General features: G+C 52.0%; 1 protein-coding gene across 12 annotated transcripts in view; it reads left to right on the top strand.

The window, feature by feature from the left end:
• Nucleotides 1-23195, top strand: part of PPFIA1 (PTPRF interacting protein alpha 1) — a 100528-nt gene that overhangs the window by 61524 nt on the left and 15809 nt on the right. For 10 of the 12 annotated variants that reach the window (XM_049713026.1, XM_049713031.1, XM_033402494.2 and 7 more), the window contains 9 exons: nucleotides 2482-2617; nucleotides 5630-5853; nucleotides 7928-8159; nucleotides 10478-10507; nucleotides 13350-13501; nucleotides 14372-14544; nucleotides 14958-15051; nucleotides 21979-22060; nucleotides 22153-22353. In XM_049713026.1, coding sequence (XP_049568983.1) covers nucleotides 2482-2617; nucleotides 5630-5853; nucleotides 7928-8159; nucleotides 10478-10507; nucleotides 13350-13501; nucleotides 14372-14544; nucleotides 14958-15051; nucleotides 21979-22060; nucleotides 22153-22353 — 1324 coding nt within the window. The remainder of the gene's footprint in view (nucleotides 1-2481; nucleotides 2618-5629; nucleotides 5854-7927; nucleotides 8160-10477; nucleotides 10508-13349; nucleotides 13502-14371; nucleotides 14545-14957; nucleotides 15052-21978; nucleotides 22061-22152; nucleotides 22354-23195) is intronic. The other 2 variants (XM_004278052.4, XM_049713027.1) reach the window with 1 other exon arrangement.

Raw genomic sequence — 23195 nt, 5'->3', positions numbered from 1 at the left:
GGGGGCCTCCGTGCTCTGATGGCACGGTGGGGGCTGTAGGCGAAATCTGTGCTCTGAAGACAGTGGGCTGGAGGGGCTGGGTACTGCGGGAGGGGACGTTTCAAGGAGGCAGTTCTCGAGGTGTAATGTCAAGTGGCTTAGCAGAGAGGTGGTTGGGATCACAGCAGGTGGGGAGGGGGGCCTCGGGGTGCGGAGGGGGGACTGAAAAGATGGCTCGTGGGCAGGGCAGGCTCGGCTTGTTTGGCAGGACTTCACAGTGAAATCAGTCACCTTGTCTCTGAGATCTTCTGGGAGGAAAGCCAGCCTCTGTTGACAAGTGGGGGACAAAGATGGTGGCTGGGCTCCGTAAGGAGACTGGGAAATGACTGCTGCGGGGCGACAGAACCCGGGGGCGTTTGTGGACTTCAGAGGATCCGCCAGCCACCAAAAGCACGTACGGGATTTTGTGTCGTAGCTTTCACCCGATTTTGAAGCGTGCTGTGGCCCCCAAGCAGTTGGGTAGAGGTCATGCTGAGAAAGAAGGAGCAGTTTCCTTAGGCATGAGGCCAGAGGGGAAGGGGAGACGGTTGTGGTTCAAGGGAGATTCCAGACTTTGATCTCCTGCAAACAAGGGATAAATCCTATGCAACACTTGAAAACATTTCTTTTTTTTTTTTTTTTTTTTTACATCTTTATTGGAGTATAATTGCTTTACAATGGTGTGTTAGTTTCTGCTTTATAACAAAGTGAATCAGTTATACATATACATATGTTCCCATATCTCTTCCCTCTTGCGTCTCCCTCCCTCCCACCCTCCCTATCCCACCCCTCTAGGTGGTCACAAAGCACTGAGCTGATCTCCCTGTGCTATGTGGCTGCTTCCCACTAGCTATCTACCTTACGTTTGTTAGTGTATATATGTCCATGCCGCTCTCTCGCTTTGTCCCAGCTTACCCTTCCCCCTCCCCACATCCTCAAGTCCGTTCTCCAGTAGGTCTGTGTCTTTATTCCTGTCTTACCCCTAGGTTCTTCATGACATTTTTTTCCCTTAAATTCCATATATATGTGTTAGCATGTGGTATTTGTCTTTCTCTTTCTGACTTCATTCTGTATGACAGACTCTAGGTCTATCCACCTCATTACAAATAGCTCAATTTCATTTCTTTTTATGGCTGAGTAATGTTCCATTGTATATATATGCCACATCTTCTTTATCCATTCATCCAATGATGGACACTTAGGTTGTTTCCATCTCCTGGCTATTGTAAATAGAGCTGCAATGAACATTTTGGTACATGACTCTTTTTGAATTATGGTTTTCTTAGGGTATATGCCCAGTAGTGGGATTGCTGGGTCGTATGGTAGTTCTATTTGTAGTTTTTTAAGGAACCTCCATACTGTGCTCCATAGTGTCTGTATCAATTTACATTCCCACCAACAGTGTAAGAGGGTTCCCTTTTCTCCACACCCTCTCCAGCATTTATTGTTTCTAGATTTTTTGATGATGGCCATTCTGACTGGTGTGAGATGATATCTCACTGTAGTTTTGACTTGCATTTCTCTAATGATTAATGATGTTGAGCATTCTTTCATGTGTTTGTTGGGAAGACATTTCTTTTAAAAACGTCGAGCAGTGGGTGAACCAGAGGAGGCTGAGCTAGCACGTGGTCCTGGCCCGCTCTGCAGAGGGTGTGAGGAGAGCTTTACTCTCCTCAGGGGAGTGGGGTCTGTTTCCTGGATTTCAGGGCTCCTGCGAATGAAGGCGCCACCCTTCTTCCCAGAGACAAGGGCCGAGCAGCTCCTGGGCTGGGCCCGCAGTGCAGGTGGGCCCATGGTCAAGGCTGGGCCGCGCCTCCGCTGACCGGGGTGTCTCCTGACACCCACGCCCAGTTTCTGTCGTCATGCTCAGGGCCCCAACCACCTGTTCTGGGACTTCTTCAGCCTAGCGTCTTGATCGTTAATGTAATTACACCCAGCACTCTGCTTTTGATTCGGAAACACCAGTCCATCTAAGCTCTAAGCCGTGGTTCAGAGGGGTTTCTGCTGCGGGTTTGTCTGAGGCGCTGTGAGCGGTGTAGACGGTGTTCCAGGTAGAGGAATGTTTATGATTGATGGGCTTCACACTGGGCATCTTGGCCCAAACAGGAAAGGAGAGAACAGCTGAAGGCCAGAGGGGAGGTGTGGATGTCAAGGAAAAAGCAGGGCAGGTGCCGGGCCCAGCGCCCTGACCTGAGGGCGGGTTCCCAGGTGGACCACAGACCCCTGGGCGCCGCAGACAGCTGGGTGCCGTCCCTGTCACTGGCATGTCCTCGTGTCCGCGCTGGCTTTCCCGGATGTGGTGGGGCAGGCGGCAGGGTGCTGTTGGAGCGGGCGAGCGGTGCCCTCCTGGGCGACCTTCTCCTGTGACATCACTCAGTTTCCAAGTTGACAGGTTCCGGCTTGGCCAACAAAGTGAGGTCACTTTCCTCCTAATAATGACCTTTTTCTTCCCCCGTGTTTCAGCCGACCCCACTTGGGCAGCGTCCCAGATTTCAGGTTCCCCGTGGCAGACGGGCCCTCGGACTCCTTCAGCAGCAGCGCGGTGTTGCGACGCCCGCAGAAAGGCCGGCTGGCAGCGCTGCGCGACGAGCCTTCCAAGGCAAGCCCCCCACCCCCCGCCCCGCCCAGCCCAGCCCCGCCCCCTGTCCCGGGGACCAGCGCTCTGTGAGATACTGGCCTCCTCACCCTGCGGTTCGGAGACTGTCTTGAAACAAAGCTTGATGGGTTGCTTCCTCTCTTCCCCTACCCCCGTTCTCCTTTTTCTGACTAAGAGTTTACTTTTAAGGCAAGCTTTTTTTTTTTTTTTAAGAACAAATTTTGGTAACATGTGACCTACTGTAAGGCACAGCACAGTGCTGATTAGCACAGGTTTGAGGTCGTCCTTACGAGTAAATGAATACACACATTCATCATCTTGTAGTGAGAATTCTCATTTGGAAGTTCAACTGCCTTCATATTTTTGTGCATTTCACGGCATATATTTTTATATATGTCTCTGTATTTTGAGCTCCCATATTCAGTGAGCAGCTAGTTTGGGCCAGGCATCCTCAGACCTAGGGCTCCAGCAGAGAATTAAAAACAGACAAAATGGGCTTCCCTGGTGGCGCAGTGGTTGAGAGTCTGCCTGCCGATGCAGGGGACATGGGTTTGTGCCCCGGTCCGGGAAGATCCCACATGTTGCGGAGTGGCTGGGCCCGTGAGCCATGGCCGCTGAGCCTGCGGGTCCGGAGCCTGTGCTCTGCAACGGGAGAGGCCACAACAGTGAGAGGCCCGCATACCGCAAAAAAAAAACCAGACAAAATACCTGCACGCACGCACACTCCAACACGCACTCCCTAGTGAGAAGAGAGAGGCAGCAGTGAATGGAAAGTAAAATAAAACATGCTGTGTGTATTCTTTATCTACTGCTGCATAGCCAATCACTGCAAAGCTCAGTGGCTTCACAGTGAACATTTAATAGTCCACAGTTCGTGTGCACGTGGGAGCATCTTAGTGGGCTGGGCCCTGCTCAGGGCCTCCTGAGGTCACTGCCACCGGAAGGCTCCCCCGGGGCTGGGTGGCATGCTTTCAGACTCCCTCACCTGGCTGTTGGCGAGAGGGCCCCGGTCCTTGCCGTGTGGACCTCTTCATGGGGCTGGCTTTCCTCAGAACTCCCTCCGAGAGAGAGCGGGGGAGAGCCCTTTCATGCCGCAGTCCCGGAAGCTGCACACCTTTGCTTCCACTGCGTTCTGATCGTTAGAGTGAGCTGCGAAGTCCTGCCCTCACTCACGGGGGTCAGGGAGGAATTGCCCTCTGCCTCTTGAAGGGAGGAGGATTAAAGAATTCATGGACGTATTTTTCAGTCACCACAGCCAGATGGTAATAAGCAGGGAAAGGAAACCAAGGGTACCCGAGTTGCCAAACAAGGAGGGGAATAATAATTTTTAAACAGGGTGGCCAGCGAGGGTCTCCAGGAGGGTGGCGTTCGAGCAAAGACCTGAGGAAGGGAGGGGAAGTAGCCATTCGGAGGTAATGGTCGTGCCAGCCAGACGGGCCGGTGCACTGGACGTAGGCTACGGGCGCGGGGGCGGTCGCGGTCCGGGAGCAGCTCAAGGCTGGGGTCTGTTTCCTGCTGTGAGGGAGATAGCCGGGTCGGGGGAGGCTGGGATCTGGGCCTTGGTCCCGTTCAGGTGGACAGGTCGGCAGCTGGGTGTTCCAGGACCCAGGAGAGCTCTCAACTCGAGGTAGACTTGGGGTCATGGGCATACAGGTGGTATTTAAAGGCATGAGCCAGATAGGGTCACCCGGTGGGTGCCTGTGGAGAGAGAGATGAGGTCCACGGATGGAGCCGTGGGGCACCCCGGATTCAGAGGTCGGGAGGCTGAGAAAGGGCTGCGGGGGGGTGAGGAGTAGCCCGGGAGGGTGGGGCTGCTGAGTCAGAGGCTCCAGCGCTCTGCTGGGCAGTGTGGGGGAGGGGACCTAGGCGTGCGGGCTCCACGGAGCCCCCTGGAGCCACACCTGCTTGCAGAGAGTGGGAGACAGACGGAGGAGGGAAGGGGCGGCGTAGAGGCTGCCCTTGGGCGCTTTCAGGGAAACGCAGTGGTTGCTGGAAGGAGCCCTGGAGGGAGAGTTCGGTGGTTCCTGCTGTGTGCTTTTAAGGAGAGAGGAGGGAGTGGACATCCTGAGGCTGTTGGGAATGAGCCCCTAGGACGTGGATTAGCCACAGGGAAGGAGGAGTGATGGCAGGTGATCCTGGACCAGCTGAAGGGGGTGGCCCGGCCCTGGGGAGGGTCGGAAGACGGATTGCGTGGGCACAGGCCCCAGGGGCAGGGGGCTGGGGAGCCTGCGTCTAGAGGCTGCCCCGTGGTTACTCTGAGGTCGTGTCTGGCAAACGGAAGGCAGGACCCTGGGCTGAGCGTGGAGGTGGGGATGGGGAGTGGGAGGAGGTTTGGGGAGGGAAGGGGTGTGGGATGGCCCCAGAGGAGAGGCAGCGCAGGGCCCCAGCGAGCACGCTTCTTCTGTGCATGTTCTGATGACAGCGCAGAGGGCGTCCGGGCTCAGCACGGAGGTATCCTTGCAACGCGAGTTGCAGTTCCCTAGAAAAGCCCCGCTGCTCTGCAGCTCCCTCGCCCCGAGGGCTGTCGGGGGCAGGCTCTCCCATCTCCCTTCTGCTGCTGCTCTTGTCTGCGCGTGTTGGGAGACGAGACTAAGGGACCTCTGAGAGCCCTGTTGCGTGGTGGCGCTGGTAAAAGCTATGGCAGCCGAGGTGACCCCGGCAGCTTTGGATCTGAGGGATTTTTGTTTACTTCCCTTCAGCCTGGCTGATGGTGGCACGGAATTAATTTTTTTAATTTTCGGTTTTTGTTTCTGATGCGGTTGCCTCAGCCTTGCGAATAACGTCGTAGAATTGCCTCCCGTCCAGGCCAGGAAGTGAACGTGGCCAGGCTGTCTGAGAAATAGATTCTCTTCCTGCCCATTTCCTAAGTACTGCTCACTTCACAGATGTCAGTGGCTTCTAAGCGTGACCCATTTTTCCAAGGTCTTCTGGGTCTCTGTGTAAAGTTGTTTCAAGTTGCTGGTAGCCTGCAGTTGCCCTGACTGTCGCTGCTGAACCGTGGCCTTTCGTGCGCAGGTGCAGACCCTGGACGAGCAGGACTGGGAGCGCGCGCGGCAGGCCAGCGTGCTGGCTCACGTGGCGCAGGCGTTCGAGAGCGGCGCGGACGTGCCTGACGGCGCCGGCGACGGGGACACGCTTTTCAGCTCGGCCACTCTGCTGTCGCCCAGCGGGCAGGCCGATGCCCAGACCCTGGCCATGATGCTTCAGGAGCAGCTGGACGCCATCAACAAAGAGATCCGGTGCGTGTGCCCGTGCCTGGCTTCCCGGAAACACGGTGTCTCCGAGGAGTGGTCGCTACTTAGAAAAGCCTAAGTGTTCCATAAATAAGGAAACGTACGTCGGTTCTGTTTTAAGAATTTTAAGTCCTGAGATTGCCCTTGCTTATAAAGCTCAGTTAAGCAGGGCGTTGTCTCCACAGTTGTGGGGTCAGCACACTGTGTGAGATGTCGTGGAAGGGGGAGGAGAGGCGTGAGGCGTTCAGCCCCTGCCCCCGGAAGCTGCCGACACACCTGGAGAGAGATGGCGGGGTGCAGAGAGCCGAGGCCATGCCCGTCCGGGGTGCAGGGCGGAGACATGGCACCAGGGAGTCGGGGCGGAGTCGGCTCCCCGGATTCCTTTCCCGGGGCAGGGCTGGCGGGCGTGCCGCAGAAAGTGAGGGCACACCCTTATTCGGCCTCTGCCAGCCGGCTGTGTCCCCCCCAGCTCTGAGCCCCGAGGTGATGCCCCCCTGCAGCCCGTGCGTCCTCCGGCACGGAGAGGTCGCCCTCTTGTGGGTCCCTTGGAGCCTCGCGTATTCTGTGGTGTGTCCCAAAGCCACCGGGAACAGAAAAGCTGGGGTTTTCGGGTTGGCAGGCTCCCACTGGGACTTGCGATTTGCTTTTAAATTAACATAATGTGAAAATCGGTTCTTGTAAGACAGGGGTCAGAGGATGTGTGCTTGAGTATTTTCTAGTCTCATCAGTACATTTAAGATGTTTTCTTCAGAAACTGTCGTAGCAATTATAATAGTTACTTTGCAAAACAGGGAATAGAATCCAGAGGACGCCTTGTAGTGATCAGGAGGCCTTAGGTCTGGGGGCGGCAGTGTGATCGGGTACCCTGAGGCCTGCCCGGTGTCAGATCTGCCATGGCCACACCTCCTGTCCCAAGTCCACATGCAGAGCAGCCCCAGGCCGGTGACCCTGTGGCAGACCCGGTCAGAGTTGCTGCTCAGCTTGCTCTTGTCACATTAACACAGGCAGAGGTGCCCGTTCCCACCTGCAGAGAACGGGGGCCAGAGAGGAAAGGCCGCAGAATAAACGGCAAAAGTAGGTTGTGCTGCCTGCACTTTTGACTTCATAGACTGCTTCGTGAGCCATGTTTGAACCCAGACGAGCTCTGAAAGACTGTCTTTCCCCATCCCTGCGGGAACTGTGAAACGATAATATACTTTTATTTTTGTAGCCAGGTAAAAATGATTTTTTCCTTATGCAACAGGTTGACCTGATGTAACTGGTAAATTCTGCCCATCGACTTTTTATCAAAAATGAGAAAATACTTTCAGTATATATAAACAGAACTTAAATTGGAAAGGTTACGACAAGGATCCGGTATTTTAATATCAAAATAATTGTATTTGCATAGTCAGATATTTAGACTGCTATTTAACCATCCAGTACACATTCGGGGAGAGGAACATTAACCTTGAATTCCAGAGTAATGCAGCTGTGGTCGACATGAATCCAGAAACTCACATGAGAGACTTCCCTGGTGGTACAGTGGTTAAGACTCTGCCCTTCCACTGTAGGGGGCATGGGTTCAATCCCTGGTTGGGGAACAACAACAAAAAAAACCCCAAAAAACAAACAAAAAAAGAAACTCACATGAGGCTGGTAGAGAACTTTATGAAATAATACTTTTGTTCAAATTCAACCTTAAAAAAAAATCAACTCAGCATTTTCATCAGGTCTAGAGACTTGTGTTTAGAAACTCCACATTGCTTTGTGAATTGCTTTTTTGATTATATCAGAGTTCCCTATTTCCAGTTGAAAAAATTGATAGACAGGTGTGCTGCTTTGCTGTAACAACAGGGAAGGTTGTAAATTTTAAATATTGTAAAAAAGCTGTAAATTTTAAATGTCTCATTATGCAGTGAGCGTTGCCACCCAGCCCCCATCAGAATTTAGTGTAAATAAGGAAAATCAAACGTGAATGATCGGAAGCAACTCAGTGCTAAGTCGTCAATCGTAACACAGAACACAGACCCAGATTTGTTATCCAGACACGTTCCTCTGTTTTCTGACAAAGGCAGGTGACGGTTTTATTCTGTTTCAGGTTGATACAAGAAGAAAAGGAGAACACGGAGCAGCGGGCGGAGGAGATTGAGAGCAGGGTGGGCAGTGGGAGCTTAGACAGCCTTGGTCGTTTTCGATCAGTGAGCTCCATCCCCCCGTACCCTGCTTCCTCTCGGGCCAGCTCTTCCCCTCCCAGCAGCGGGCGGCCCACCCCTCGAAGGGCCCCGCACAGCCCGGCAAGGGAAGTGGACAGACTAGGCGTCATGACTCTGGTAAGTGTCTGCCTTCTCCCTGCTGCACCCTCCCCCAGCACACCTGGTTTGCTTGCTTGCTTTCTTTGTTAACCTAGAAGAAAGTCAGGTGCATTTGCTATGTTCAGAGGTTCAAGATTTTTAAAGCTAGTATTTAATCAGTCCCCCCAATTAATGACAAATTAATTTTGATGTTTGGACCACCAGCTTAGCATGTCATCATGAACTCATCCAAAGTTCTCCTTTGTGTAACATTGGGCATGGCCTCTGCAAGGCGCAGCAGCTACAGAAAAGTTTTTGTTTTTCAGGAGTAGACAGCTTAGCAAGAGTAAACATAGGCAGCCTTAATGGCATCTCGAACACTGTACAGAGAGTCCATGCTGTCTTCCTTTACACTAGGGATGTCTCACTGGAGGGGGCAGGGCATGCGGTCAAAACAAAACCGAAAAAGCTAAAGTGGTCCTCTTGCTGAGGCAGCTGGCCACGCACTCACGCCGGCTCTGCATGTGAAACCAGGTTAAAAGCCGGTGCCCCTGGGCTTCCCTGGTGGCGCAGTGGTTGAGAGTCTGCCTGCCGATGCAGGGGACACAGGTTCGGGCCCCGGTCCGGGAAGATCCCACATGCCGCGGAGCGGCTGGGCCCATGAGCCATGGCCGCTGAGCCTGCGCGTCCGGAGCCTGTGCTCCACAACAGGAGAGGCCAAAGCAGTGAGAGGCCCGCGTACCGCAAAAAAAAGAAAAAAAAGCTGGTGCCCCGCGGCTCCCAGGGAAGCAAACGGGCGTCCTCACTCTTCCTCATCTGGAAACGCGATGAGCACGTGGTGACAGCGTGCAGCTCTGGAGCACACGTTATAGCTTTCTGTGGATTTAGGTCTTCTGAGTGCATTGCTGTTCACCACGTGAAGTTGGATTTACAATATTCTGCTTTTGAACTGCACTTGTATTATAACTTTTTTCTGTTACCACCCATTTTCATTTTAGCTGCATTGTTAGCGTATAAGTAAATCAACTGTGAATCATTTCAGTGACACGTGAAGTGGTGACTAGTCCATGTCGTGGTATTTGGGCATATACTGCTTCTGTAATTTACATCATTAGCTAATTAGCTGATAATTAAAACTCTTTGACGATTTCATTTGTGGTTTCATGCTTAGTATCTTTCAGAGAATTTGTAAAAACAGTTCTGTGTATTTTTTTCTTTGTTGTTATGTGGTTCTCTGTCCTGGCTGACGGTGTGTCTGCTTCTGTCATTGGTGTTGATTCCCTGTACCATCCTTTGTTTTATCAGTTAATCCAGACCCCAGCCTCCCCACCGCTGGGTCTGTAGTTTACCATCCAGCTCCGCTCCCCGTCCTCCCCACTCGGTTATCAGTCCCTTCCACAGCAGTGCTGTGCTCCACAGCGTGTGTCTATGCTTGTGGCTCATTAGTGGGGTTTCTTCGTTTCTCATTAAACAGTGTTTTTCCCCCATAGCGGTAAGTTTTATTTAGTGTATCACTGCATAATAGGTATGGCTACAGGCATGATGTAGATGGACCAGAGTGTTTTTGCTCACACTGTATAGCATACGTGTAATTCATAAGTGAGATGCTGCTTATATAAAGAAATGACCCGCTAAGTGTAGAATTCATGGACTCTGACACGACGTACTTTCTGGTTTCAGTGCTTGTATTACTTAAGACGGTAAATCTCATCAGCTTATTAAACATGCACAGTTAGTGTCTTTACTAGACTATTTTTAATTAAATTATCTTCTATGAATCATAAAATGTAAAGACTGTCTGCTATTATGCTAGCTTTTATTCTTACATATTTTCACAGGGTACCTGCTTTAATCAATAAATTTATTTTGAGAAGTTTTAAATCAAATTCTAGGTAAGGATTTTACGTTAATGTCCAATAGGTGGTTAGATTTGTTCAGTGTTAAAATAGGTATTGCAATTACTTCCTCATCAGTTAGATTGCTATTTTAAAGTATAACATGTTTCTTATTAAGAAAAACTAAGTTATAGAGAAGTTTGGCTTAGAACAGACAACTGTTAAGGCCCTTTGTTATACAGAATGCCGTATTATAAGAAGTGGAGTATGTTGTAATAGAATTGTATCTTCCTGAGGAAAATCTATACTGTTTCACTAGGAAATCTTGAATAGCTTATTATATTTAACTTTCGTGGTCAAAAAGATGTTCTATCTCCAGTTACATTTTCTCTAAATCTTACCTCACTCACATGTGTTCTGCCATTTCCTTTAATATGTCTGCCTGTACTGGTCCTTGAATTTTTAAATTCAAAGTGTGCAGTAAATCTGGTTTCTCTTCATTTCTTCGCATGCATCTGTCAGCCTAGTGATTTAAGGAAGCATCGTAGAAAGGTAAAATATTTAGTAATTCAGCATGCCTTTGTTTCTTTGTGAAGTATTGAAGAGTCCCTGTCGTGTTACGTGAATGAACACTATGTGGTTGAGTACTGGTGAATAATTGACGTTTTAATGGAAGTGTTGAAACTCACCCTCCACTTAACATATGCTGATGGTTCCGCTGGAAATAGGTCGTTCACTGGGACAAATGTAAGAGTTTGCCTTTCTCGCGCTTGTTTGCCTTCTAAGTGTTGCACGCTTATTTACAGTAGACATAGTGGTTTTTATTTTTTGTTATTTTTAAATTTTATTTATTTGTTTATTTACTTATTTATTTTTGGCTGTGCTGCGAGGCTTGCGGGATCTTAGTTCCCCAACCAGGGATCGAACTCGGGCCCCAGGCAGTGAGAGCACTGAGTCCTTAACCACCCTACCGCCAGGGAATTCCCCATAGTGTTTTTTAAAAAGAAATGATGGGAGGCTTCCCTGATGGCGCAGTGGTTGAGAGTCCACCTGCCGATGCAGGGGACACAGGTTCGTGCCCCGGTCCGGGAAGATCCCACATGCCACGGAGCGGCTGGGCCCGTGAGCCAGGGCCGCTGAGCCTGCGCGTCCGGAGCCTGTGCTCCGCAACGGGAGAGGCCACAATGGTGAGAGGCCTGCGTACCACAGAAAGAAAAAAAAAAAGAAATGATGGAAGCGGAGCCATAGATGCTAGATTTGGGGGAAAGCAATTTTAATAGTCACAGGTAGTAGCATTCGGTAGGCTGTCACTTTGTGCCAGGCGTCGTGCTGAATGCTTTACGAGTCTGTTCCCTAATCCCACAAACACCCACGTGAGGTCCAGGTGCTGTTGTTATCCCCATTCAACAGACGTGGACACTGAGGCTTAGAGAGGCCAGGTGCTGTGCCCAGGCTCGCACAGTCAGTCAGCAGCGCAGTGTGGATTTGTCTGATTTCAGAACCTGGACCCTCAGCCCTGGCGCCGTCTGGCCCGCTTTTCCACCAGGAGCTCTTGTCTCCTTCACAGCATTCCTGACGGAGAGCGCTCGGGGCTCCTTCCTCTCAGATAACCCTGGACTGAGCCCCTGTTCTTGGAGGGAATACGGTGCGCTGAGGGCCAGATCTGTTGACCACGATGTCTCCCTCCCTCTCAGGCTCACAACCCCCTGGGCGTGCACTCACCGCGCAGCCGTGCTGCGGCCCAGCCGCCCAGCGCGCCAGCGCCCCTCTGCCAGGCCACAGCAGTGCGGCAGTTTAAAGTCCCGGCTCTGTCACCGATTGGTTGTGACCTGGGTGAGCCGCTCGCCCGCTCTGGGCCCGGCTTTGCCCTGCTGTTAAGTGAGGACAGCGGTAGACCCGTGCCCCTCGGGGTGGCCGCGCTGTGCCGTCCCTGCACAGTCCACAGGTCGGCAGTGAGACACAGTTCTGCTGCATACGTTCGTAGTTTTCTTGGTGGCAAGACTTTCTCAATAAAGGTAGTGGCCTGTTGATTACGTCCCGGCCGGGGGGCCTGGTCTGTTGCATGTGGTAGCTTGAGCTCGCTGGCTGGCTACTGAGAGGGCCTTGTTCTAGGTTTGGCGTGTGTGCGCCAAGAACCAGGCACCGGCGGACCTGCCGCCTCCTCCACGCCGCACGTGGATGCCGAGACGCCTGCCCAGCTTGCGTGCAGCTGCCCGTCCTAGTCACGTGGGCACAGCGGGGCGGGCTCTCATCCCGGGGGAGGTGCCAGGCTGGGTGGGCCCGGAGGACTTCCTTAGGAAGAGGCCCTTGGGAAGGGCCTTGTCGTGTTTACTGGGCTTCAAAGCAGCTGTTTGTCTCCACGGAGTCCCTAGTCAACTCAGGCCTGTGTCACTTCCCTGACCCGTTTGATTTTTGTAAAGGATTGTTTGAACTTGAACTTGAGATCGATCCCTGTTAAGTTTCACATTGATGATTTCTAGCCTTTCTAGCCTTTTGCTATCTGATGATTGTAATTAGAAATCAGGAGAGGACACAGTTTATCCAGCTGTCGCTTAAATGAGTTCAGCTGTGTTTTGCCCCGGGTCACTTTGTTGTCACCAAGCCGCTGTGGGGCTGCAGTGGATCAGTATTATTCTTTACAGAATCCCATTAAAAAGGCACAGGTCGGTTGCTCAAGTCGCATTGTTTCTACAAATGCTTGCCGTGCATGTTTCGTAAAATCTAACCTGGCGTAACCACTAAACCCAAATTTATAAGGGAGATCTGCCTGGACCCTGAAGGGGTTAACCTGTTCCCCATACCGTAACCACCACCCTGCTTCCCATACTCACATCCCATTATAAGCCAAAAAGCTGGGAGTCTGGAAGAGATCGTCTTTTGATGAAGACCTAGAACAAGCTATTTCTTTTTTCCTCTCAAACAGAAAGGTCTGGACAGGTTTGCCTGAGAGGTTTCTTCCCCGTGCTAGTGTTTCTGTTGAATGGCATCAGGAGATAAACACAGCCGTCCTCTTCCTCGGGGTCCTCTTCATCGCGGTGGTTAATGCCATGCGTGGTTTATGGTGGTGGCTTCAGGCGGGGCTCAGCTCTCTGCTGCCCCTGCGGGCCTGTCCGGGTGGCCTGGATTCTAGGGACGGCAGGCCACGGGAGGCCGCTGTCCAGGTCTCCGCGCTCGTGCGGGTGCAGGCCGGCTCCCTCTGCTGACAGCCTTGCTTCTCATGAACAAGACAGCCCTTTAAGATGGCATTAGGCTAGATCAAGCCTTTTTGTACTGGCAGAAAGCATAGCTAATAGGTTTTCAGATAAGTTTCTGGTTATAACGTAGAGCCTCCGTGACTTCCTTTATCCGTCACAGTCTGTTGTCACCTAATTTTACACTTATCTCAATCCCTCAGCTGCCGGCTTCCCGAGACGAGGTACGAGACGACAAGACGACCATCAAATGTGAAACCTCACCCCCCTCGTCCCCACGATCCCTTCGGCTGGACCGGCTGCACACAGGGGCGCTGCACACAGCCAGCCACGAGGACATCAGGGACGCACGCAAGTAAGGGCCCTGCTCTCCTCCTTCCACTTTCAGGAAATCTGTTCGTCTTCTCTTGAAAAACAAGTCAGAATGATGATTTTAAAGAAATACCACTCAGTTCAGCGTGTTTGTTGAAGTGATAGACTTAGGGTGCCGACCCCTGCTCTGGGCGCTGTAGTGAAATCCGGCAGGAGGTGCCTTCTGTTTGGACAGAGTCAGCTTGGCAAGGAAAGAGTTAAGAGATATCAGCAATTTTAGAAACACCTCGTTTCTGCAGATTCTACAGATTAACTCCTTTGGGAACTTTCTTCCTATTCTGGCTGGAGCCTCCGCCCGGCGCGGGCTGTTTCTGAGCGTTACTCCTCTGTAGGACACTGCGTGGCTCTCGGATGCGTTCTTGTCCTTTCCGAGCTGTGAGGTGTCCCACCCCATCTTTCCATGCTCCCCGAGTGCCTCCTCTCAGGAGACTGTCAGTTGCAGTTCTGTGACGCTGGCCTTGTTCAGACCACCACCTGCTGAGCTCCTGTCCGGAGCCAGGCAGCACTCGATGCAGGGCACGTGTGGTCATCTCTCCAGCGCCCCTGCACGGTGACCATCGCTCTCCTGCCCCGGCCCCGGGGGCGTCTGCACCTGCCGGGCCATTACCTTGAGGGGCTCGGAGCACCCTCTGCACTGGGTGGTCTAGAGTCGGGCCCCTCCCCCTTCGGAGGAGAGCTCACGTCAGAGAGTCCCGGCCTCTCGGGAGCAGCTGTCCGTGGTGGGGAGCCTGCACCTCTTGTGCGCGCCGCGGTCCGCGAGGAGCCCCGTCTGCCGCATGGTGTGGGGAGCGAGCGTTGTAGGGGGTGTGGTTGCGCGAGGCCACCCGTTAAAGGTCACTTTCTGTCCCCAAAGCTCGACAGGCTCGCAGGACGGCCCCGCGAGCAACCCCAGCAGTAGCAGCAGCAGCCAGGACTCGCTGCACAAAGCCCCCAAGAAGAAGGGCATCAAGTCCTCTATCGGCCGCTTGTTCGGCAAGAAAGAGAAGGGCCGGCCTGGGGCCCTGGGCAAGGAGTCGCTGGGACAAGGTGGGTGGTTTCCAGCCGACCCTTCAGTGTTCGGAGTGGGCAGGGGGCTGCACGCACACCTCTGCGCGCCCCTCCGCCGCCCCGTCGCCACCGCGTGCTTCCTCTCACACGAGCTGGGTGTTCTCCCGGGTCTGTTTCCCCAGTGGGTCCACACACGGCCCAGAGAGCACGGGTAACGTCTGCCTGCCTTGAGCAGCTCAGCGTCTCCCAGGCGTCAGCCTTCCTGCCTCTTGAGCGTTTTCGTGTGCGTGTGTGCGTGTGTGCGTGTGTGCGCATGGGCCGTCTGGTCGGAAAGTTCACCTTTAGAATTTTCCTCACTCTCCCTACAAAAACTCCTCCACCTGTTTACAGAAACACCTAACTCGGCCGTGTTGATTTTCTCTCAATATTTCGACCACTCTGCTTCCTCGTAGCTGTTATTTCAGAGACAGAAAACTCATCTCAAGATGCCTTGGGACTCAGCAAATTGGGAGGACAGGCTGAAAAAAATCGTAAACTTCAAAAAAAGTAAGGTTTTTGTTTTTTGTCGATCTCACTGAACAGTTTTCAGTTGTTCCTGATGCTTAACTAATGTTTATTGATTAAATGTGATATCCAGCTCTGTAGATATACTATCTTCTGAAAGCTTAGCCCAAAGCCTTTATTAAACTGTGCTTCCCGGAGGACTTAGAACACCTGTGAATTCGGGGAGGCCTCACACGTGGGCTCCTAGTCCACTCTAGAGAGTTCTCTGGCGAGGATGTGTCGTGGCTGAGTCGTGCGCAGCCACGGAGCCTTCGTATCTGAATGCGGCTCCTGCACGAGTCAGCTTTGGGGCGTTGGGAAGCTTGGCTTTCCTGTGCTTCAGTTTTCTCATCTGTGAGATGCGAGTCATAGTAGTACATACCCCATGGGGCCTTTACGAGCATTAGCTGTACAGATACATCTACGTATACGTCCACGAGGCTCCTTAAGCAGTGCCGGCGCTGGGGCAGACGCACGTGTGACTGCAGCCACTACGGGGACTTGGCATTTGCGGCTCACGCTAGCCATCAGTCAGGAAGTTGTCACTTACCATGTTGCCCTTTTTTTCCCTCCTCTGGTAGATTTTGTATTTTTACCTTAAACAGACTCTCAGTTTTGCAATCTTATTAAATTTTAATTCTGAGTTGTCCTGATTTCTGAAAATAAGCGATAACAGTAGGGATGGTTTTCTGCAAAGGAGCTCGGGCGTTGTGATGCCCCAGGATGAGGCACAGAGGCACATAGCGTGTGCATGTGTCTCTGGGTCCAGAGACGTTTTCTGACCCAGGACGATTTGTGTGTCGGGTGACCACATCCCAAACGAGCGCTAAGTAGATGACCTGGATAGGCGGAGGCTGTCCCAGTGAACTGACAAGTGGGAAATAAGATGGAACGTTTTGTAGTCTCGGGTGAGCACGAACCTGAGAGTGGGGAAGGTGGTGATAAGGTGGTAATACTGGCCCTTGAGACGCGGGAAGCTGGGTGGGCTCTGTGATAAATCTGACGATGGGGAAGGTCATCTGGCCACTGTCAGGCACCTTGAGAAACCAACGCTGGTCTGGAATCCGGGGCCTGCAGGCACTGACCCCAGGACCACCCTTGAGCCCAGGGGGACCCTCTCCACTAGAGGCCAGTTTGCCTGTAGCCCCTCAAGTTGCCTGTTGGTTTTTCTTTTGTGAAATCTGCCTCATCTTAGCTCCTCTTCTTAGAGGTCACAGTTCTCTTGCGTGGCATAGTGTTGATTGCGTTCCGGGGGAAATGCTGTCCGTTCGGTCATTGCTCACGACACCGTAGGAATACTCGGTCTTTGGTTCCCTGGAAGTGGAAAACTGTAGAAACTCAACAGCAAAAGCTGATTTGAGTGTTGCTGTCTTTGAACTGTAGAGAGTGTCGTACCCGAACTCAGGTGACTGCCGTTCGCTTATGGGGACTTAACGTCAGAGCCTTTTGCCCTTCTGGAGTCATGCCAGGACACTTCTGTGCCCTAGATTCTGCTGGGGCGTTTCACTTGACATCTTCCCGCTCAGCTGCTAGAGACCAGGAGGGGTTATGGCTGTGCCGCCAGCCCTCCCACCCTCTGCTCCTGAGCGTTGGTGTTTCACGTAGCGTCAAACGTAGTTTTCCACTGTGTTTTCTCCATTTGTCTTGTAATTCTCAGGAGGAAGCTCGAGTGGTGGGCTGCACGTGGCAGACGTCGCTGGGTTACTTGCCCGGCGTGTGATGAAGTTCCGTGCGCTGGTGTGTGTGTGTCTGCTAGGCAGGTTCCTCTGGAGCTCGGGTGCTCAGGCTGAACTTCTGACTCTGTGTTACCACGGCTGAGAGTGCACGAGCAGGGTGTTCTCTGCTCCACCGTCACGCGCGGCAAGTTCTAACATGTACTGACGACTTGGAGAACAACGCAGAGTCCGAAGGTTTTCTGACTACAGTGGGTGATTTTTGTTCTGTCAGTTGACCAGAGATACGATTGGCTTCAGGGAGAATGCTTTACTTATAAATGTGAAAAAAATATTTTAGCTTTCCAGAAAAAGTACTGTTTGAATATAGTTTAACGTTTATGGCATTATCGATGGGAGAATCAAAATACGCTTGTCAGAAATATTTTCTTTTTATCAAGCCCCAATTTATCTCAGAGGTGCTCTTTTAACTGCTGAATTTACACAGCCAGTGCGTCCACTTTTTTAGAGAATTTTCAAAATTTGGTGAAGATGAGACTTTCAGGTTTCATGAAAGCTACATGAGAGAGCGCGGCGGGCACACTTGGTGCTGGACGTGCTCGGTGGGGCGTGGAGGCTGCAGCTGTCGTGGGAGCCGGCGTCCCTGACCATCGTCGCGGTGGCCTGGGCTCTAGACGGGCTCCCCGTGTGCTCGGTGGGGCGTGGAGGCTGCAGCTGTCGTGGGAGCCGGTGTCCCTGACCATCGTCGCGGTGGCCTGGGCTCTAGACGGGCTCCCCGCGTGCGGGCACTTGCTCAGCGGCGTTTGAACTGGGCCCCGTTAATAAGGACCTGGTGCTGTAAATGCTGTCTTTCCACCTCCCCTTGGTTGACGCTGTCGTGCGCTCACGGGGGAAGCTGAGTCGTGGGGTTTGCTGTGCTGTGTGTCCTGAAACCTTCCGCGTTGCCCGTCGCCAGCTACAGGCTCGGAGCTGCACTGCTTTTGACGGGAAGTGGCACCGCAGTCCTCCTGCCCGGGCCTCTCTCCGGCCCTGCACCGGCCTGCGCGGCTGCGTTGGTGAAGTGGAGCCCGGTGAGCCTTTGTAGGAGGTGCCGGGTGTGCAGAGTGTCAGTGTCAGAGAAATGAGGCCCTGTCTGTTGTCTGGATGATGCCACTCGTATGGTATTTGATCAGCACCTCACACAACCGTCTCGTTACGAAAGACGGCTTGACCGTGGCGCTTCTGTCCCAATTTAAAACGCATGTTGTCATTCACATATGACATGACCTTTCTCTCATAGGCGTGTCTGTTCCCCATAGAATTCAGCGTATTTCTGAATGTCTTTCTCCTGTGCCTCTGATTCTGAGGTTAGTAAGTGTGCCACAGGAGTCGACTACTAGAGCAGGTATTTAAGAAATCCCGCTTGGGGTCTAGAATTTGATCCTTGACGGGGCAGATCAAGTCCCAGCCGAGTAGCCCCGCACGCGTGGCCCGAGCCGGGTGGGCACAGTGCTGACCTCGTCCCAGCTGGCCCGCAGGGGAGGCAGCCCCCTTGAGCTCGTTTCCCCAGTCCTCTCTGTAAACTGAGGTCAAAGATGAGAGTGAGACAGTGACAGCAGAGAGCGTTGCAGAGGAAGGAAATCAATCCCAGCAGAAACGGAGCGAGTCCTCTCTTTGCTTCTGGACCGTGGCTCGGGGCCGCGGGATCCCGGCAGATGGCATACGCCTCATCCCGCAGGATACTGGCTCGTAGCTCAGCTTCTTCGGAACAGAGCTGGATGCTTTGGGGAGATTTAAGGCATTTGGAGTCCTGTCACCTTAGTGCTCGTGTTTTAGGCTTGGGAGCTAATGACTGGAAGATTTCTTGTTTTCTAGAAGATTGACCTGTGAAGGAATACCTCCTTCCCTTGCAGTTAACTTAGCTGAGGACTAAATGCCTGTCATGTTTATCTTGGTAGCTGTAGTAAAGAAGGAAGAAAAGACGGTTCTGTTGATTATTAGAAAGTGGTCGTGTGAGTGAACGGGCGAGTTGGTAGGCTGTACTTCACATTTATTTATTTCTTTGCTCTTGATATCAGTACTTTTTTTTTTTTAAAGAAACACATTTGTTCCTAAGTGAGGGACTGAACAGATTTTATTCTGCCACTCAAGAGTTTTTTAAATACCATTTTTTGTCATCAAGTCTTTTTCTCTTGGCCTTTTGTTACCGATATTCCATTAGCGGAGACCAGATGTTCTGCTTCTGGCAGAGGACTTAGCGATAGCTTCCCAAATAGTCTCCAGGTAGCTGCTTTCATCCCCTGGTTTCTCAGACTGTCTATGATGGGGTTCAGTGAGGGAGACAAAACTGTGTGCCGTGGCAGTCCCCAGATCTCGAACAGATAAAATGTCAGCAGTTGGTCGTAAGGCAGCCAAGAGCCCTGTGGTGCGGACGAGCGCGCCGAAGAAAAGCAGCCGCGGGAGCAGGTGGGCCTCCGCCGGGGGGAGCGTGAGCGTTTCCAGTTGAGAAGAACTGGAAACAGGAGAGAGTAGAAACAGAGAATCCCAGGGCACGCGGCATTCCATTCGGAGCAGTCGCGGGTTGTGTCGGCAGCAGGCAGAAGTGGGTTCCTAGATGAAGTGGGAGAGCGGCAGTGATTTGCTCCTGTGCCCCACTGGCGGGAGGGGCAGGAGTGGGGGCCCTGCCGCTGATGCCCGCCTGCGGGTGTGCTTCCCCCAGCGCGGGACGGGCACCTCGGGGAGGAGGGGGCTTGTGCTCCCAGGCCGCGGGCCTCCTCGCCCTCTCGCTGGCTTCCCGCGTCTCTCAGCCGCGTTGTCCTGTCACCGTCACCGTATCCCAGTGTCATCAGGGTGCTGGACCGGAGCTCTAAAATCCCAGAAATACATCCATGGTAGAAAAGGCCTTTTATGAAAGCGAGCGACTCTTGCCTGGAAAAGAGTCAGAACAGTGTGCACCAATCTCCAGGTAATGGGATCAGTGGGCTCTTTTTAACCCTGAATTTCTCGTCTACAGTGAATATCTGTTGCATATTTAAAAAAAATGAAGCCTCTGGCAACGTGCCAAGGATTCAGTGCCTGTTTGGCTCCCTTCAGAGCGCGGGGTTCTGAAAGCCCCCAGCCTGGCAGGTGCTGCGGCGTCGCCTCCTGGCCAGCCTGGCAGTCCGGGGACCACACTCAGGCTGTCCCTGGCTGGCCTGTGCAGGCCTTGTTTGCGGCGCTCAGAGGCTTGTATGGCCCCCGTGAATGTTTACATAAGGTGTAGCTGCTGTCTTTGAGGAGGAGTCATCTTCAGGGAACAGGAAGTAGCATTCAATTCAGCGCTGATGGCTGCTCTGCCCGACAAGGCCCTTCTTGCCTCCATGACTCCTTCCAGCGCTGGGGTCCTGTGTCAGGGTGGTCACAGTCTCATGTGGACTCAGTTTTTGTTTTTAATTTATGAATAGCTTTGTTTGTTTTAATTTGAAAAGTTTACTGGGTTTTTTACTCTGCTTGAGCTGTTAAGATACATGTTGTGTTCTCTGGTATAATCATTCCTGGATAATACAGTATTTACTATTCCCAGGAAACCTAAGGTTGACTTAAAGGAACACTTACTTGAAATTTTATGTGAAACACTTTGGGCTTTAATTGTACATAGACGTCACAGTCTTAAGTCTAATGCTGCTTGAATAGAATGAAAAGCCGCTCTGTTTCTCTAGGGAGTTAGTTCCCTGGCGGCGCAGTGCTTAGGACTCCGCGCTGTCACTGCGGTGGCCGGGTTCAGTCCCTGGTCGGGGGACTAAGATCCCCCAAGACGTGCAGCGTGGCCAAAAAAAGAAAAAGAAAGAAAAGCCACTAAGTATCTTTAGAAATCAAAGATTCCGTGGGGTGATCTGCAGAAATTATTACAGAAAAATAACTAAGAACGACCTAGGAATTTCGCAGTGACTCAGGGATGTCCAGTCAGGTAAATGGACCTGTCCTTTCCACTCCAGTCCCATCTTCTCTCCTAGACTTTTCATTTTTAAGCTAATTAGTGACTTTCAGAAAGTTTTGTAAGTACGTAACGCAGAGAAGTACAATAAGGTTCATAAAGCTTCTTGTGTTACCTCTTACATAAGTATGTTATCCGTAGACAAAATCATTTTAAAAGATGTTAACATTATGGTTTGGGCATTTTAAAGTCAGGCACACAGAACATCTCTGATCCCATAAAGCAGCGGTCCCCAACCTTTTTGGCACCAGGGACCGGTTTCGTGGAAGACAGTTTTTCCGCAGAGTGGGGGGGCCAGGCAGGGGGACAGTTCAGGCAGCAGTGCGAGCAACGGAGAGCAGCAGATGCAGCTTTGCCTGCTCCCCCGCCGCTCACCTCCTGCCGCGCGGCCGGTTCCTCACAGGCCACGGACTGCCACCGGTCCACATCCCGGGGCCTGGGGAGCCCTGCCATAAGGATCCCAGGACTCCTCGCTGCCTCCTGCCCTGGGCTAGTTGGCATCGCCGTCAGTATCATAGGCTCACGGCCTGCCTTGTGTGCACTGGTAGAGGTTGTCGGCATTTAAATTTTCTGGATGTGAAGCTTGTGGGTTAAACCAGAGATGACCCGGGAATTCCCTGGTGGTGGTCCAGCGGTTAGGACTCTGCCCTTCCACTGCAGGGGGCCCAGGTTTGATCCTTGATCGGAGAACTGGGATCCCACAAACCGCGCAGCACAGCCAAAAAAAATAAATAACCCCCCCCAAAAAAGATGACCCAATATCTTAATTTAGCAAATACCTACTTAGCTAAATAGCAGTGCAGAATAGAAACAGCCAAAATCCAGCCCTTTCCTTGCTCGCTGTATTAGAGCGTCGTTAGTGTTAAAGGTCTGCGTTGTTCTCTGTGTTCTTTGTTGTGAAATGTTGAGCATTTCTGAAGCTCTCTGAGGCAGACTCCTCTGTTCAGACCTAGGTATGGTTTCCTCTTCCTACGGATTTGTCCTCCTTGTTTAGAAAGGGATGAGTGATTATGTTTTGTGTTGAATATCCTACCTTGGATGTGAAGACTCTGCTGGGTCTTTTAAAGTTGGTAGCAATTCTTTAATCCTGGAAGGAGACACTTCTGTAGAGAATCCTCGAGGGTCTTTCAGCATCTCGTTACTCAGGCGTTCAGTGTGATGTGTTCCAAACTACCCTTCAGTGGACGGTTTAGAAGGTTGAAGGACAACGATGAGATGTGTGGCACCACACTTTGGGGGTTTATAGAGGACGCTTTGCCTGTGTGTAGTGTGGCTCTTGAAGGTCTGAACATCTGTCACCTGTAGGCATGAATTGCTCGAAGAAGCCCGGAGACAAGGCTTACCCTTTGCACAGTGGGACGGGCCAACTGTTGTCGTCTGGCTGGAGGTGCGTATGCCCCTCTCCGAATCCTGGCCGAGTGTGCGAGCCCGTCCGTACGCCACGCATAACCTTCTGGCCCCCGTGTCTCCCGTCTCCAGCTCTGGGTCGGGATGCCGGCCTGGTACGTGGCTGCTTGCCGAGCCAACGTGAAGAGCGGGGCCATCATGTCCGCCCTGTCGGACACGGAGATCCAGCGCGAGATCGGCATCAGCAACCCTCTGCACCGGCTGAAGCTGAGGCTGGCGATTCAGGAGATCATGTCCCTGACAAGTCCGTCAGCCCCTCCTACGTCAAGAACGGTACGTTTCCGTAAAAAGAGTTCATCCCCTATGCGTGTTGCTTCCGCAGTTCTTTAGAAACACATCTAGTGTTCCAGTTTAAAGGTTTAGCATTCAAAGACATGACAACTTTTAATTTGCGGCAATTGGGCTGTTAAAAGATACGTCATTAAATACTTTTATAACAGCTTGGCTACAGTGGCATTGTGATATAGAAATGGGAGTCTTTGAAAACGTAATAAAGTAACCATCACAAATTTAAATATGAATTTAAAGAAAGTGAAGGAGAAAAAGCTTAGACCCCGGGCTGCATTGTAAGCAGTGGTCCCCTCGTTTGACTTGTTCGGCCTGTTGGCGCTCTCCGTTTCGGGAGCTGTAGACCCTGGGATTTTAAGAGTCCGTAAATCTGCAAGTGTACTCCAAGTAGTGTTTGTGCTCATCCAGTTTTGCTCCACGTGGGAAGACCTTGGAAGTCCTTTAAGAGGGTCCTCCTAGTTGAAAAAGTGAAAAACTAACGTAATGAAAACGTGAATGATAATTGGGAGATCAGGACGGGCCAGCCCTTCATTTCTCAAGGGCAGACTCTGTACACCGGCTCAGTTCCCACTCTGCTTTCAGTCTGTCTACTCCGGAGAGAAAAACCAGTGCGGAAGCTAAGCCTCACAGACGTACTTCCTCTGAGTAGCAGGTCGACGCCTGATTCAGGGCTCACGGTTACTTTACACAAAAAGCATGAAAGCTTTTCTGTTCGCTTGTCTTCCGTTGTTTCTCAGTGGGAACGTCGTGGTGATGACAGTAGCCCGTGTCCTCACCTCTTGCACAGGTGTGCGTGATCTCAGTGTATCTGATCTGCTCTGTGCCCA

Source organism: Orcinus orca, chromosome 8 (genome assembly GCF_937001465.1).
Source record: "Orcinus orca chromosome 8, mOrcOrc1.1, whole genome shotgun sequence".
Taxonomy (NCBI): Eukaryota; Metazoa; Chordata; class Mammalia; order Artiodactyla; family Delphinidae; genus Orcinus; species Orcinus orca.
This window is presented reverse-complemented; position numbering and strand designations above follow the sequence as displayed.